At 44.9% G+C, this 16,434-nt stretch overlaps 1 protein-coding gene across 1 annotated transcript in view; it reads right to left on the reverse strand.

The window, feature by feature from the left end:
• Positions 1-898: 898 nt before the first annotated feature.
• LOC137545724 (G-protein coupled receptor 26-like) overlaps positions 899-16,434 on the reverse strand; it is an 88,680-nt gene continuing 73,144 nt past the window's right edge. Inside the window, exon 3 of the mRNA XM_068267266.1 lies at positions 899-1,792. Within this exon, the coding sequence (XP_068123367.1) occupies positions 1,555-1,792 (238 nt within the window). The 3' untranslated portion in view covers positions 899-1,554. The remainder of the gene's footprint in view (positions 1,793-16,434) is intronic.

A 16,434-nucleotide genomic window follows, 5' to 3' on the forward strand; every position in this document is an offset into this window, starting at 1 on the left:
ACTTTACTTTTGTGGTTGGTACAATGTATGTTGAATATATTTCTTATTGAAATAAAGGTATTTTTGTACATGATATCTCTTTTTTTCTAGTACTGCAGTGATAATAAAATCATGTCTAAAGGTAAATGGGGTAATAAAAGGTTTATAGAAAGTGCAATTAGATGCTTTAGTATGCAGGGTGTGGCTTCAAAATTGAGTGGGGTTATAGGAGGTAGCAAAACAGTATTTCCATAGTAATAATAATATTTGTAATATTTAACGCTTTTCTCTATGGGGACTCAATAGCACTGCACTAGTGAGCTGTGGGTCCCTTCATCTTATTTAAAGCTTTATAGCTTACTCCAGGGTCTTGTGGAGTTTCCCCTATTTTTTTTTTTTTTGGGGGGGGGGGGGGGGGAGGTAGTCTTTCCCTTTAAGGCAATTCCCTGGTAGTGTAGTGGTCCCCATTCCCTTTAAGGCATTCCCTGGTAATCTAATAACCCCACTTCTTTCCCAAAGCACCACCACAGTAGATTTTCCTGGTAGTCTAGTGGTCCTCCTACCTTCCTCTTGAAACCGCGGATTAGTTGACTTGTAAGGTATATCTTGAAGTATTAATTTACTACCTAAAGTATTGTAACGTAAATTTGAAGTACTGAAGATGAGCTGTAGATGAGTAATGGTGCCCATACACTATACAATAAAAACATTCGATTTTCCCGTTTATGCGATCTAAATGATCGAATCGTATGAAAGCTGAAAATATTTTTTTTTTTTTTTGATCAAGAAATTCAAACGATTATCCAGTTTTTTCGAGAAAAATCTGATCGGACATGCTGGAAAAATCTTTATATTTGATCTAACGGAATAATCAAACTAAATTATCTAATCCTAAAAAAAATTAAAAATTGTACCATGTATGGCCACCTTAAGAGTGACTTACGTTTCATTTTACATCTCACAAAATCATTAGAAGTACTGCATGAATCCTGCAATCTATCCTCTGTACAGATGCAAAATATAAAAGTGGATATTGCTTAAAGCACGTCTGAACTGACCTCAAAAATCCTAAACTAAACAAGAGAACATGTCTATTATGGGGTCCTGATACTTATAGGTTCCTTTGATTCACCTGGCTCCCCTTTGTTGCACTGCTCTCCCCCTCATTCGTGCATGAGCGGCCCTTCTGCCTAGACATATAGGGATTGTGGAGTGGAGCAGAGCGTGCACCAGTCCTTTGGTTTCCTCTCAAACATCTTCAGTTGAGCCATGAATGGGGTGCCACTGAGGGGACCTGTTAAAACCAGGTGATCTGTAAGTATCAGAACCCCATAATTTACCATGTTATCTTAGGATTATTAGAGTCAGTTCAGTTGTCCTTTAAGACTTGGCTTGGTACCAATGGCAGAAGCATGGATTATTTCAATCATCCAAAATACCCTCCATCTTTGTAATTAAAACAGGTTAGGAATTCCCTACCCTCAAGCCTTATAATATTATTTTATCTAATGCCAAGGTGCTAAATATCCAACCCTCTGTCTTGTGCTGAGTTAGAGATGCCAGAACGATGTCTTCTTAATGTGCTCTGTGCAGACAATAGTCATTCTCAGTGTCCAGAGAGCTGTTGTAGCCAGACGAAGGATACAGTTCTCTTTTTAGAATCCTGTTGACCATGTTAAGAAGGACTTTCTTGTACTGCTGACGAAGGAGGGAATATACAAAAGGGTCAGCAGCAGCTTTACTGTATGCGAGGCACTTGCTTGCCATACCCCAGTAGTTATTAATTTTTATATATGGAAGAAGCTCAATCAACCTAGAAAGACAAAAACGAAGAAAGTAAGGAACATTGATAAAAAAACAAAAACATATTTACTTTGTTTGCAGACAGATAATACAAAACATGACTGAACATATACAACAAGCAGCTAAAACACTAAAATTATTTCATTGCAATGGCAGCTATCAAGTGCTGTGATATATTGGATTGTAAGCTCATAAGGGTTGGGTTCTCTCCCTTTTGTGTCTTGTATATTTTGTTAAAGCAAGCCCGGGAGGTTCGTAATGCATATATATTGATACTTACCTCGGGTGAGGAAAGCATCTGGATCCTAAAAAGGCTTCCCCAGTCGCCTTCTGTAGACCCAGTCCACCACTGGGACCTCCAAAGTGTGGCCTCCGTGCACATGCGCACTACCACAGTGCCAGCTGGGCTCCAGCGGATATAGTCAAGCTGGATCGGATCCATGCTACTTCACAGGTGCAGACAGCCGCACCTGCTCAGTAGTGCCAAACCATAACTGGACCAGCTACTGCCAAAGAGTGCTGAATGAGACAGAGGTAGCGCACATGCATGAGGCTCCGACATGCATTGACATGGAGACTTTTGGGGGTCTCACCATTGGAAGGGTACTGCTGAGGAGGATAAAGGAAGCCTTTTTAGGATCTAGAGGCTTCCCCCTTTTCGAGGTAAGTACCCTCTAAGGGCACTTTTTGCTACAGGTTCCCTTTAAATACTGTACAACTGTCACAATAAAGTATTATTGACTACCACCTCTGAATTATTTACCCGCATTTGTATTTATATGTATACCAATAAATTAATCAAAACAATAATAATAATAATAATAACTAGACAGCAAGTGAACCGTCAGGTCTTGGAGGTGATGTGTTGAAAGCAGGAAAATTGGCAGACATTAGGATTGAAGTTGCAAGGGTCTAGAAAACGGAAGGCCTTGTACCCCACACAATATGCATTGGTTAGTACCCACCAAAAGTAGTCCAAGGAAAGGGCAACCAGTGAACAACAGAATGGGGTATGGATGCACAAGGTTAGCTGATGCATGTAGAAAGCAAACAACACAACCTACAGTACCTAAAAAAACCTGCTGCCAATATCTTGATGTCAGATAATAGAGGACACCTTTAGCGGTCTTCTTGTGGACTTCACAAACTTACATGGGTCAGAAATACTTTGTTGGCATTAGGGGAACCTACACAATATTAGGCAGGCAGTTTTAGTGTTTTCTGCAATTACTATAAGTTTGTTAATATAGAACCTAGGTTCTCAACGTGTGGTACGCGTACCCCAGGGAGTACGTCTAATGGTTCCAGGGGGTACTCAGGCTTGATATATTTAACCAAGAATAACAAATTTAGAGTTTAAGAAAAAGATAAATCTTATTTAAACAACACAAAAATAAGTATTTTTGCTAATTAAAGGCAATAGTTAATGCTTAGAAATTGTTTAGAACCAATTATCATGTACTACGATTAAATATACATTTGTCAAGGGGTACTTGTGATAATGTTTGCTATGCTAGGGGGTACTTGGTGAGTACGGGGTCTTAAAAGGGGTACATACCAACAAAATGTTGAGAGACACTGATATAGAACATATAATTGACAGCGCACGGAGAGGAACAAGAACCAGTAGAATACAATTAGGCGACAGCAAAATGAACTACAGAGCAGCAGATAATAAAAATCATTATTGCCATGCCTTCTAGAGTCCACTTATTATAGCTATGGCTTTGGCTATATTTCAATGAATTTGCATACTAAAGAAATTCTATTAACCTAGAGAAAAAAGGGGAAGAAATTCTGGAGTTTTAATCAAAGAGATGCATTTTAGCTTAGGCAGTCAGCTTCAGCCAAATAAAATGAGAACTCCTTAACCATTCTTAGGATATGGAAATTGTGCCAGCATGAATCATTTCAGGCAAAGTTACACGTACTCAGCAGTGAAAGCAGTTTTTTATTTTAGCATTTCATAAAAAGCAAAGAGAATAACAGAAGGTGGCGGAGCACTTAAAAAATTGGTTCTTAACCCGCGTTTAAAGGGAATTATACCACATTATAAAATGCATGTTATTTTTTCTCTCTCTTTAAAGTCTATCCATCACTATGATTTACAACTCTTTGTCAGAAATAGAAACTGACAGCGACAAAATGAATCACTAAACCTTAAGTAGGTTCAAAATAATTTAGAGCATTCACAAATTTTACCTAACATTTTTTTTAAAGAAAAAAAAAAATAGGTACTATAATGATAACAGAAAAAAAAGGAAAGCTTCAATTGCAATAATAATAATAATAATAATAATAATAATAATAATAATAATAATAATAATAAAGACCTCTAACATTGTTGACCAGTGCTAAAGGAAATGGAATATGGCCATTTTTGTTTCACCATCATTCTTGTGAAAGTGTGTATCTGGATGACACTTCTATTTACAAAAAAAATCTCTCTACTACCTTCTGAGTCTGAAGAATGCTTACTAGCTGAAAGCTTACCGTTTTTCTTTTAAAGTAGCCAATAAATGGTATTATCCTGATTCAAAACATCTTGGGCCATATGCAATTCCCTTTTTCACCTGAGTTTTCTCCTAGGTGATAATTTTAAACTTGTCAATAAAATGCCTTTTAAGCCACCAGCAAGGAAGAAAATACTCAAAATAATTTTGATAGCACTTTTTTACCTACTTTTTGCTATTATTTTAGTTGAAAAGTGCTGGAAAGTTATTTTAAATCGAAGATGAAAAATTATCTCCTAGGACAGAGGTTCCCAACCGGTGTGCCGTGACACATTTATGTGTCGCGGCAGCACTAGCTATGTGTCGCCGCTCTTTGCTACCCCTGCTTGTCTCCCCCGCAGATCGCCTTATTATCTTAGCAGCGGCCGCTCTCCCCTCTCCAGCGCATGTATTTATTCAAGCAGCGTATCTCCCGGCTGCTCTGTGTGTGATGCGCAGGAAGCAGGGCTCGGTTACCATAGTAACGGCAATACATATTGCCGCTACAGGAAGCCGCTGCCCTGCATCCTGCGCATCACACACAGAGCAGCCGGGAGATACGCTGCTTGAATGAATACACGCGCCGGAGAGGGGAGAGCGGACACTGTTAAGGTAATAACAGCGGCGGGGACGGGCGGGGGGCACCACCTACCCATACTGGCTATACCGGGGCACTATACTGGCTATCCTGGGGCACTATACTAGCTATCCTGGGGCACTATACTGACTATCCTGGGGCACTATACTGGCTATACTGGGGCACTATTCTGGCTATACTGGGGCACTATTCTGGCTATACTGGGGCACTATTCTGGCTATACTGGGGCACTATACTGGCTATACTGGGGCACTATACCGGCTATACTGGGGCACTATACTGGCTATACTGGGGCACTATACTGGCTATACTGGGGCACTATACTGGCTATACTGGGGCACTATACTGGCTATCCTGGGGCACTATACTGGCTATCCTGGGGCACTATACTGGCTATCCTGGGGCACTATACTGGATATACTGGGGTGCTATACTGGCTATACTGGGGCACTATACTGGCTATACTGGGGTACTATACTAGCTATACTGGGGCACTATACTGGGGCACTATACTAGCTATACTGAGGCAACTAAACTCCCTATACTGGGGCAACTATGCTAGCTATGCCACTGCACTCATTGTGCCTGCAGCATCAGCAGTTTGTCACTGAGCCCCTCATTGTGCCTGCAGCATCAGCAGATTGTCACTGAGCCCCTCATTGTGCCTGCAGCATCAGCAGATTGTCACTGAGCCCCTCATTGTGCCTGAAGCATCAGCAGATTGTTACTGAGCCCCTCATTGTGCCTGCAGCACCAGCAGATTGTTACTGAGCCCCTCATTGTGCCTGCAGCATCAGCAGATTGTCACTGAGCCCCTCGTTGTGCCTGCAGCATCAGCAGATTGTCACTGAGCCCCTCATTGTGCCTGCAGCATCAGCAGATTGTCACTGAGCCCCTCATTGTGCCTGCAGCATCAGCAGATTGTCACTGAGCCCCTCGTTGTGCCTGCAGCATCAGCAGATTGTCACTGAGCCCCTCATTGTGCCTGCAGCATCAGCAGATTGTCACTGAGCCCCTCATTGTGCCTGCAGCATCAGCAGATTGTTACTGAGCTCCCCACCATTGTGCCTGCAGCATCAGCAGATTGTCACTGAGCCCCTCATTGTGCCTGAAGCATCAGCAGATTGTCACTGAGCCCCTCATTGTGCCTACAGCACCAGCAGCTTGTTACTGAGCCCCTCATTGTGCCTGCAGCATCAGCAGATTGTTACTGAGCCCCTCATTGTGCCTGCAGCATCAGCAGATTGTTACTGAGCCCCTCATTGTGCCTGCAGCATCAGCAGATTGTTACTGAGCCCCTCATTGTGCCTGCAGCATCAGCAGATTGTTACTGAGCCCCTCATTGTGCCTGCAGCATCAGCAGATTGTTACTGAGCCCCTCATTGTGCCTGCAGCATCAGCAGATTGTTACTGAGCCCCTCATTGTGCCTGCAGCATCAGCAGATTGTTACTGAGCCCCTCATTGTGCCTGCAGCATCAGCAGATTGTTACTGAGCCCCTCATTGTGCCTGCAGCATCAGCAGATTGTTACTGAGCCCCTCATTGTGCCTGCAGCATCAGCAGATTGTTACTGAGCCCCTCATTGTGCCTGCAGCATCAGCAGATTGTTACTCAACCCCTCATTGTGCCTGCAGCATCAGCAGATTGTTACTGAGCCCCTCATTGTGCCTGCAGCATCAGCAGATTGTTACTGAGCCCCTCATTGTGCCTGCAGCATCAGCAGATTGTCACTGAGCCCCTCATTGTGCCTGCAGCATCAGCAGATTGTCACTGAGCCCCTCATTGTGCCTGCAGCATCAGCAGATTGTTACTGAGACCCTCATTGTGCCTGCAGTATCAGCAGATTATACTGAGCCCCTCATTGTGCCTGCAGCATCAGCAGATTGTTACTGAGCCCCTCATTTCTATCATACGGGACGTGTCATGTATATCTGAATGTTTGGCATGATGTGACGTGTCACGGATATCTGAATGTTTGTCGTGATGTGTCACGACCTGGAAAAGGTTGGGAACCACTGTCCTAGGAGAAAGCTGTAGTCTGCAGCAATGCTTAGCTACTAAGATAAGGAATTACACACACAGGCCCATATGCAATTCACTTTTTCTCCTTAGTTTCCCCAAAGTTGATATTCTTACACCTTATCAATAAAATGCCTTTAACCACTTGAGGACTGCGGTGTTAAACCCCCCTAGTGACCAGGCCATTTTAACTTAATTGGGCCACTGCAGCTTTAAGGCAAAGCTGCAGGGCTGCACAACACAGCACACAAGTGATCCCCCCCCCCTTTTCCTCCCACCAACAGAGCTCTCTGTTGGTGGGGTCTGATCGCTCCCCCTATGTTTATTTTTTTTAATGTAAATATTTTTATTATTATTTTTGAAACAAAAAAACATGTTCCTTTAAATGTTTTCCCTCCCTCCCTCCCTCCGTCCCCCAGTCAGCCAATCACTGCGATCGGCTGTGATAGGCTTCAGCCTATCACAGCCGATTGCTTCTGTGTCACCCAGGGGGACAGCCGTGTCACACGGCTGTCCCCAGTACAGCGCTGCTGCTAATCGCAGCACTGTACTACCTTATTAGACGGTGGTTTCCCCGACTAAGTCTTCCGATCGGCGATCGCCGCTCAGAGACTGAAGGCGGGGTGGAGCTCCGCCCCCAAGCAGGCGATCGCACACACAGAGTGCGTGCGATCTCCTGCTAGCCCCATAGACGGCCATTCACGCCAATGGGCGTGGAGCGGTCCTGGAGCTGCCACACTGCTCACGCCAATTGGTGTGGAGCAGTCGGCAAGTAGTTAAAACCCTCAGCAAGCAAGAAAATACTCCAAATAATTTCAACAGTACTTTTCAACTACATTTTGGTACTTTTTCAATTACAGAAGGCTAAAAAGAGAAGATGAAAAATTATCTCTTAGGAGAAAACTCAGGTAAAAAAGTGAGTGTTTCTCTCCCTCCTGCCTCTTCCCCTTGCTTGTAGAGTCATCAGACACAGGCTGGGGGTTCGATTGATTTGTCTGTGATTTGTCCACGCAGGAGCAGGTCTCTGGAAAAGAGACCTGTCTTTGCTTTGTAAGTTTCAGACCTGCTCTGCTGCTGAGGAATTTGCATACACTTGTCAGGCAAACTGCCTAGCTGCCTCATTTGAAGGCTTGCAGTATAAATACCATGTGCTCCCAGAATCCTTTGCTGGTCATGAAGGTTTGTTCCTGCAAAACACTCCTAGAGTGTCAGCCTTGCTGTCGTTTGCTAAGATTATCTTAGAGTAATTCCTGGGGATTGCACTAGGCATCCCTTCTAGTGCAGTCAGGTTGTATTATCTGTTTTGCCTAGTTCTGTCTCTCTGTCTCGATTGCCTTGTCACCAGCGGCGGTCGACAGGGAATCGTTCTGTCTGTCTGGGAGTGTAGGCCAGAGCTGCGGTTGCTACTGGCTGCTCCATCTGTCTGGATTGCATTAGCCCTAGTGGTAGTGGCAGTGCTTCCTTCTGTATTCTGCCTTAGGGGTGCTAACCAGAGCAGCGGCTGCTACTGGTAGCCCCATCTGTTTGTCTGTCTGGATTGCATTAGCCCTAGTGGTAGTGGCAGTGCTTCCTTCTGTATTCTGCCTTAGGGGTGCTAACCAGAGCAGCGGTTGCTACTGGTAGCCCCATCTGTTTGTCTGTTTGGATCGCATTCGCTCTTTCGGTAGCAGCGATGGTTCCTTCTGAATTCTGTCTGGGAGTGTAGGCCAGAGCTGCGGTTGCTGCTGGCTGCTCCTTCTCTCTGTCTTGTCTTGTACGAACGCTTGCTGTAGGCTCGGTGAGCTAACCGTTTAGCAAGCGTTCGCGTTCTCTATTTCGTGTTTGTGTGTCATTGGTTAGTTAGGGTGGCACGCTTATCACTGGGTGCCTAACGTGCGGTGTTCGTGCTTAAATGCGTTCGCTGTTGCGGTGTTCGCGTTTAGTTAGCGTTTGTTATTTTCCTTATTGTTCTTGTTTGCTGTGCCTTTGCTACTCTCGTGCTCTGTCCTGCTCAGTCTTGTGTCACTTCTGGCAATCGCCTCTCTTGCGATTGCGTTCCCACTTTGTTTCCGCTGTTGTGTGTTCACCGTCGCTGGGTGTTCTGTCTCTGTGCTCTTTCTCTATTAGGGCTATCCAGCCCTACATTGCTTCAACTCGTGCAATTCCCATCTGGCATCTGTGGCAGTACAGAGGCTGAGTCCATCTGTACTCCACAGCTCCATCTGCCGGTGGGAATCTCCCTCTACAGGTGCATAGCACCATAGCTAGGTCCTATATAATTACACGCTTGTGGAGGTTTTCCGCAGTGTCAGTGCGCATTCTGTGCGCTGACCACGGAAATAAATCCCGCAAACGTTACAGAATGACCAGCCAAACCGAAAGCCCCAGTGTAGAGGGAATTTCCGATTTGTACGATTTTGTCGAATATGGTTCTCGTATCTTTTAAGAGGTTTAAGATACTGAACTCTGAAACCAGAGATGACTTTATATCAGAGTGTTCCAGATTCTTGGCGAATCCTGAATTCCAGGCCACTAAAATTTCCACTTGGAGTGCTCAGATTGCTTACAATCTTCTCCAAGGAGATCTGTTTGTGTGGGCTGCTGAGTATGCTAGACACAGGAATCTGAGACATAACCCTCGCAGATTTATTGCTCACCTGTTTTTTCGTAAGCTTGGAATTCCCATACCATCCTATTTCTATGAGTTTTTTCCTGCAGTGCAAGATGCTGATCAGTTTAGTTTATGCAACACCTCCCAGTCATTACCATATGCTAATCAGTTGCTGCTTGTAGCCCAGTCTGTTGAGTCAGTAATTTCCTGTAGATCTATTCAGCCCCAAGTTAAAGCATATGTGGATCCGGTGATTGGTGGGTGGCAGATGATTTTGGATGAATTGCACACACACCAACCAATTGACTCCAATAAAGAGACACCATTATCGGATGATTGTTCCTGCCTGTCTGGGGTAAAGCAAGTGAGTGCAGACGTTGTGCGATCTGAAATGAATGGGTGTACTACTGTTGACACCTGTGTGAATTCTGGTAGATTCTCGTCTGCTTGTGTGAACTTTGAGTCTGTGCGATCTGATGCCTGTTTCTCAGATGATCCTGCTATGGGGAAAATTCCTAAACTATGCAGCCTCAAGAGTAACGTTAAAATGACTAATAAAGTTGTTCCTGTTGTTGTCACAACTTCTACTGCAAATAAATCTATGTCTCACTCTGTTCACACTTGTAAAGGCACATTGCCTGATGACAGTTGTTCCAGCGTTTCTGTCCTGAACACTTTGCAGTCTGGTCCACAGATTGCGGAGGTTTGCGCTCTGGAAGCGTCAGTTTCGCAACCTAAAGCGATCTTGGATTCGCAAATTTTGCGTTCTGACTCCTCGGATTCGACATTGTTAGCCGAGTCTAAGGGGGAGGCAGCGCTTTGGTTTTGCGAATCTGTTACTGGGGAATCTTTGCCTTGTCCAGAGAAGGTCTCTGTGAGCCTGCCCTGTACCATGAATAAAACCATGATGTCCACTCGCACTGACATTTGTGAGTCCCTTTCTTGCTCTAAAGATAGTTCTGACTCTCCACCTTGTACTCTGGATGAGTCAATATTACCTTGCATAAAATCTCCTGCAGTGACCCTAGAGGCTCGTCTAGGTATTGCTACTATTCTCACCTGTTTTTCTGCTATTCTTGCAGTCTAGTTTGACTACTATGCAGAATTCTGCGTGCAGTGAGATTGGAGTTAGAGAGTCAGTGTGTGTTCCAGTAGATATTCCTGTGCATCCTGTTCTTGATGATGAAATTCAGTCTCAGCATATGGTAGAACCATTCCTGGGACATCTGCCCTGTCTGCAGAAGGTATTTGTTATATGGCCCTGTAACATGGATAGTTCAGAATCCCTGTCAGAAAACTTGAAAACTGATATTTCTGAGGTCTTGTCTGATGTTTTGAAGGTTTCCAAGTTCCTCCCAAAGGGTGCAGAACTTTTAGGAGATGCCTCCTGCCCCCCAGATCCGTCTGAGGTATTGCCCACTTCAGTAGGCTTTGCCATTATGCTGACTACCTTGGCAGCTCTTGTGGAGCTTCAGTCATGCGCACTCAATGATGAGTTTTGGTTAGATACAATTATAGTCACAGAAACTTCTAAGTCTGAGTCCAAGCCTTCTTTTGGAAGACCAGTACCTGTGACCACTACTCGTGATGATTTTCTGCCCGGTCCTGGTTTTGGTCTTGTCGTGTCGGACTCTGAGGTTGGCAGTTCCCCGACATGTCCTGAGGTTTCTCCTGTGCTAGTGTACCCCGATGTGCTCTGTGACCCAGAAAGCCCAAGTGTGCCTCGGTTACCAGCATGCTCAGATGCTTCCTCGGTGGAGACATGTTCTGATATTGCATGCCTGCCTGCATGCCCAGAAGTGGTCCCTGACAGCCCTGATCTTGATGGTTGTCCTGGTAATCCGGAATAATCATAGGTTCCATATGGGTTCTTGGTAGTTTTCCATGTGAGCCTGGTGAGCGTTCTGGCCTCTTGGGATCTCTGCGGAGCTTCAAAGTGTTCTGGGAGATTCTGGGAGAATTTTTTCTTGGTGACCTGGATGGGATCAACAGTGGCTTCTCTGTTGAAAGGGACACTTCAAATAGGTATTGTGGCAGGTTTGGTGTTTTTGGATGCTCCCTGGAAGGTGGTGGGTATTGCCTGGAGGGTGTCGATGGCTTCTTCTCTGGCATTCACAGTTCTGATGGGTGTTGCGCTGAGACTTGTAGTACTGATGGGCATGTTTTGGTGGCTTCTGCTTCCGAGGAGGTCAGTTTCGAGAGGATTAACTCTGGAATTGGGCCTTGTCGGGCTGGCCTGATCTTCATAAGTCTTCAGTTAGATTTTTTTGGAAACGTCGGTTTTGAGAGATGTCTGGAATCCATCCCTAGAGGGGGGGGGGGGGGTACTGTAACGATCTGCTCAGCTGTCTGCACGGGCAGACAGCTGTTTGTCCATTCCTTAAGTCTGAGGGCTGCAGGTCTCTGGAAAAGAGACCTGTCTTTGCTTTGCAAGTTTCAGACCTGCTCTGCTGCTGAGGAATTTGCATACACTTGTCAGGCAAACTGCCTAGCTGCCTCCTTTGAAGGCTTGCAGTATAAATACCATGTGCTCCCAGAATCCTTTGCTGGTCATGAAGGTTTGTTCCTGCAAAACGCTCCTAGAGTGTCAGCCTTGCTGTCGTTTGCTAAGATTATCTTAGAGTAATTCCTGGGGATTGCACTAGGCATCCCTTCTAGTGCAGTCAGGTTGTATTATCTGTTTTGCCTAGTTCTGTCTCTCTGTCTCGATTAATACAATAAACAAGGCCGGTATTCGTACAGGAAAAATGAATCATGCAACACGGGAGTCAAGATCTGACCTGTGACAACAAGGTGGTGTGAACTACGACAGCACTCGAGTACATTTGTAGGAACCTTGAGTCAGATATTGACTCCCGTGTTGCACGCTCTCTGTCTCGATTGCCTTGTCACCAGCGGCGGTCAACAGGGAATCGTTCTGTCTGTCTGGGAGTGTAGGCCAGAGCTGCGCTTGCTACTGGCTGCTCCATCTGTCTGGATTGCATTAGCCCTAGTGGTAGAGGCAGTGCTTCCTTCTGTATTCTGCCTTAGGGGTGCTAACCAGAGCAGCGGTTGCTACTGGTAGCCCCATCTGTTTGTCTGTCTGGATTGCATTAGCCCTAGTGGTAGTAGCAGTGCTTCCTTCTGTATTCTGCCTTAGGGGTGCTAACCAGAGCAGCGGTTGCTACTGGTAGCCCCATCTGTTTGTCTGTTTGGATCGCATTCGCTCTTTTGGTAGCAGCGATGGTTCCTTCTGAATTCTGTCTGGGAGTGTAGGCCAGAGCTGCGGTTGCTGCTGGCTGCTCCTTCTCTCTGTCTTGTCTTGTACGAACGCTTGCTGTAGGCTCGGTGAGGTAACCGTTTAGCAAGGGTTCGCATTCTCTATTTCGTGTTTGTGTGTCATTGGTTAGTTAGGGTGGCACGCTTATCACTGGGCACCTAACGCGTGGTGAGCATGCTTAAATGCGTTCGCTGTTGCGAATGAGTGCGGTGTTCACGTTTAGTTAGCGTTTGTTATTTTCCTTATTGTTCTTGCTTGCTGTGCCTTTGCTACTCTCGTGCTCTGTCCTGCTCAGTCTTGTGTCACTTCTGGCAATCTCTTCTCTTGCGATTGCATTCCCACTTTGTTTCACTGTTGTGTGTTCACTGTCGCTGGGTGGCGACTAGATTGGTGGACACACATTTATTCTGTCTCTGTGCTCTTTCTCTATTAGGGCTATCCAGCCCGACATTGCTTCAATTCGTGCAATTCCCATCTGGCATCTGTGGCAGTACAGAGGCTGAGTCCATCTGTACTCCACAGCTCCATCTGCTGGTGGGAATCTCCCTCTACAGGTGCATAGCACCATAGCTGGGTCCTATATAATTACATGCTTGTGGAGGTTTTCCGCAGTGTCAGAGCGCGTTCTGTGCGCTGACCACGGAAATAAATCCCGCAAACGTTACAGTAAGTAAGTAAGTGTTAAAGCATGCCAGCCCACTAGCCAAGTACATCAGTAGGTAACATTTCTTCCATAGTAGCACCATCATTTGAACAATCTGCTCTGATCAAAAGCCTCTGAGTTCTGTTTTTAATTGCTGAACTGGTTAGCGTTAATTTTATCACCTAAGTTAGGCAAAAATAGCTAAATCTCACCATACAAACATTGATTTTGCTCATCCAAATTGGCCCCAAATCGTGTTAGTAGAGAGAATCGTGTCAGTGTGGCCACGCTTGTCTTTGCATGGGCTGTCGCAAACTTTCGGGGTTCCAACAATTGCGTAACTACAATTTACAATCAAACTTTGATGGCCCCCCCAATGTTCCCACCCCTTCCCTTGCCTCCCCTTGGTGACCCTCACAGCCTGGGGCCCATCTCACAAGGGTCATAAAACAAGTGTAGCCATCATGATCTTCACACCCATAACAAGTAGCCACAAAACACCTGATCTGAAGTATAGTCCTCTGTATTAGTGGAAGGGAAGGTTAAGCTGAATACTCACCACCCTACGGAGGAACACAATGGGCGCGAACGGAAAGTCAAATGGTACTTTGGGTGGAGTCATCAGGGATCTTAAAGATTCGATCCACCATGGCGGTCATTATCGGCGCATGACGCTAAATGATGTTCGCATGATTGCACGCTTGTACCCGCGTCCTTTTGAAAAGGGTGCCTGGAAAAAAGTGCGTGTAACGATCGGTGTCAGCACACAGAGAGAATCTGATTATTGGTGATCTGCAGTATCACCAAGAATACAGATATATACTACATTATTGATGATCTGCAGAATCACCAATAATATAAGTATAACTAACCTCTGGATACCTATATAGTGTGAGTGTTTGGTGCAACAGTAATGACTTTGAGTGGGACCACCCGAGGAGCAGGTGGTTCTTGGCAGTATGAGAAATACCTCCCTCTGGGAAGTGCGAAGACCTTCCAACAGCCTGAGACTTCCAAAGGGGTGGAGCCCCAGGCTGAATAGCAGGAAGGCCCTGTGGCTAAGTGACACCTAGAAGGTGGGCGTCACAAGCAGGACTGGAGACTAATCACTCAATGGAGAGGGATAGCTCGCAAGGTCGGGCAGGCTAGGTCGGCAACACACGGGCAGATAAGGTACAGAGACAGAAGGCTGATTCGGTAACCAGGGACAGGCAGGGTTGGCAACAGGTAATCAGATATGCGTAGGTACCGAATCAGAAAGCAGAAGGATAGTCAGGCATGCAATAGGTCATAACAGATATCAAACAATGCCTAGTCTTGGGTGTGAGGTCCGTGGTCTCAACACCCTGGAACTAGTCTGAAGTATAACACAATGGTAACACAGTATCCCTAGTCTTGGGTGTGAGGTCCGTGGTCTCAACACCCTGGAACTAGTCTGAAGTATAATACAATGGTAACACAGTATCCCTAGTCTTGGGTGTGAGGTCCGTGGTCTCAACACCCTGGAACTAGTCTGAAGTATAACACAATAGTAACACAGTATCCCTAGTCTTGGGTGTGAGGTCCATGGTCTCAACACCCTGGAACTAGTCTGAAGTATAACACAATAGTAACACAGTATCCCTAGTCTTGGGTGTGAGGTCCGTGGTCTCAACACCCTGGAACTAGTCTGAAGTATAACACAATAGTAACACAGAAGTAATCTGGCTCAGTGTGAATTCCCAGGTCCTCCTGGTTCTAACACACTGTGGGATCTGACTATGGTCTGAGTGCTTTCACGTAAGTGTTCGCAACAGCAGACAACTTGAGACTGACCAGCAATAACTATATATAGAGCGGCGCTTCCCGGCGCCACCCATCGCTGATCAACCAATAGCCACTCGCTCTGAGATCAGCTGACCAACCTGGTCAGCTGATCCCTCCTCGTTTGTCATAAATTGTATACAATGAACAGAGGCGCCAAAAGTATAAGATTAGATTAAATGAGCTTAAAAACCAACTTAAATGGCAAAATTGAAGGAGGAAGTGGTGGTCTTACCTCCCTCAAGCAGACACGACAACGACTGCGATTCAGACAGTCAAACACATTTATTAGGAATTCCAAAAAGAAATGCAACGCGTTTCGCAGGTTCAACCCCGCTTCATCAGGCAATATAGGGAGGAGTATCAAACTGAAAATGCCAGAGACCAAAGTATGAATACACTCGTACAATCATAAATGTGTTATTATATATTATTCAAAAATAGTGATTTCAATATAATAAACTGAGTTCAAATGCAAAACTATGGATTAAATATATAAGGTAAGCCCATGATTTAATTAATTTCAGAATAAATGTATCTTGGAAAAACGCATTTACATAGCCCAACATGGCAATGCATATGGTTCCCTCAATTAACTCAATAAATTGAGTTCAAAGGCAAAACTATGGATTTTGTATATTCAGTATGTCAATAATAACACAAATCGCAGAACAAATGTATAGCCAAACATGGCAATGCAGAGAAATTGCAGCAAATGAGTGATTGTTTTATCTGATCTAATGCAACATCCATGTGCTGCAAATGGATTGAAGTAGTAGGTGTTTAATAGTAAATAATAGTGTATTCAGTATCAGGTATTTGTCCTGGATAAGGAGTGACTAAACTAAAGGTAATAAACGTTTTGCTGGTATCACTCTAAGGATGTGTAAAGCATAATTATACAAACTAGGAGTCAAGATTCCAAAAGATGTAGCAAAGTGACTTACCAATCTGCACAAGGATTCAAATTAAGCACCTCTGTAATGAAAGAGCAAGCCATATCAGCTTAAATAGGTGTTGGGTGAGTATGGGCCAATCAGGGGCTGCCATGTGGACAGTGTGGACAGGCCAGTGATGTAACCAGTGATGTAATGCTGCTGGGCGGGGAAGGAAGAGGGAAAAAAAAAAAAAAAGGGGAATTGTGTTTGAAAAATTCTTAACTGAGGAATGGTAACCTCAGTGGTAAGCATGACCAGATCTGGTAATATAGTACTAAGGTCGGGGCTTCATTGCCTAATGTAGATATAG

The sequence above is a fragment of the Hyperolius riggenbachi genome, chromosome 1, assembly GCF_040937935.1.
Source record: "Hyperolius riggenbachi isolate aHypRig1 chromosome 1, aHypRig1.pri, whole genome shotgun sequence".
NCBI classification, from domain to species: Eukaryota; Metazoa; Chordata; class Amphibia; order Anura; family Hyperoliidae; genus Hyperolius; species Hyperolius riggenbachi.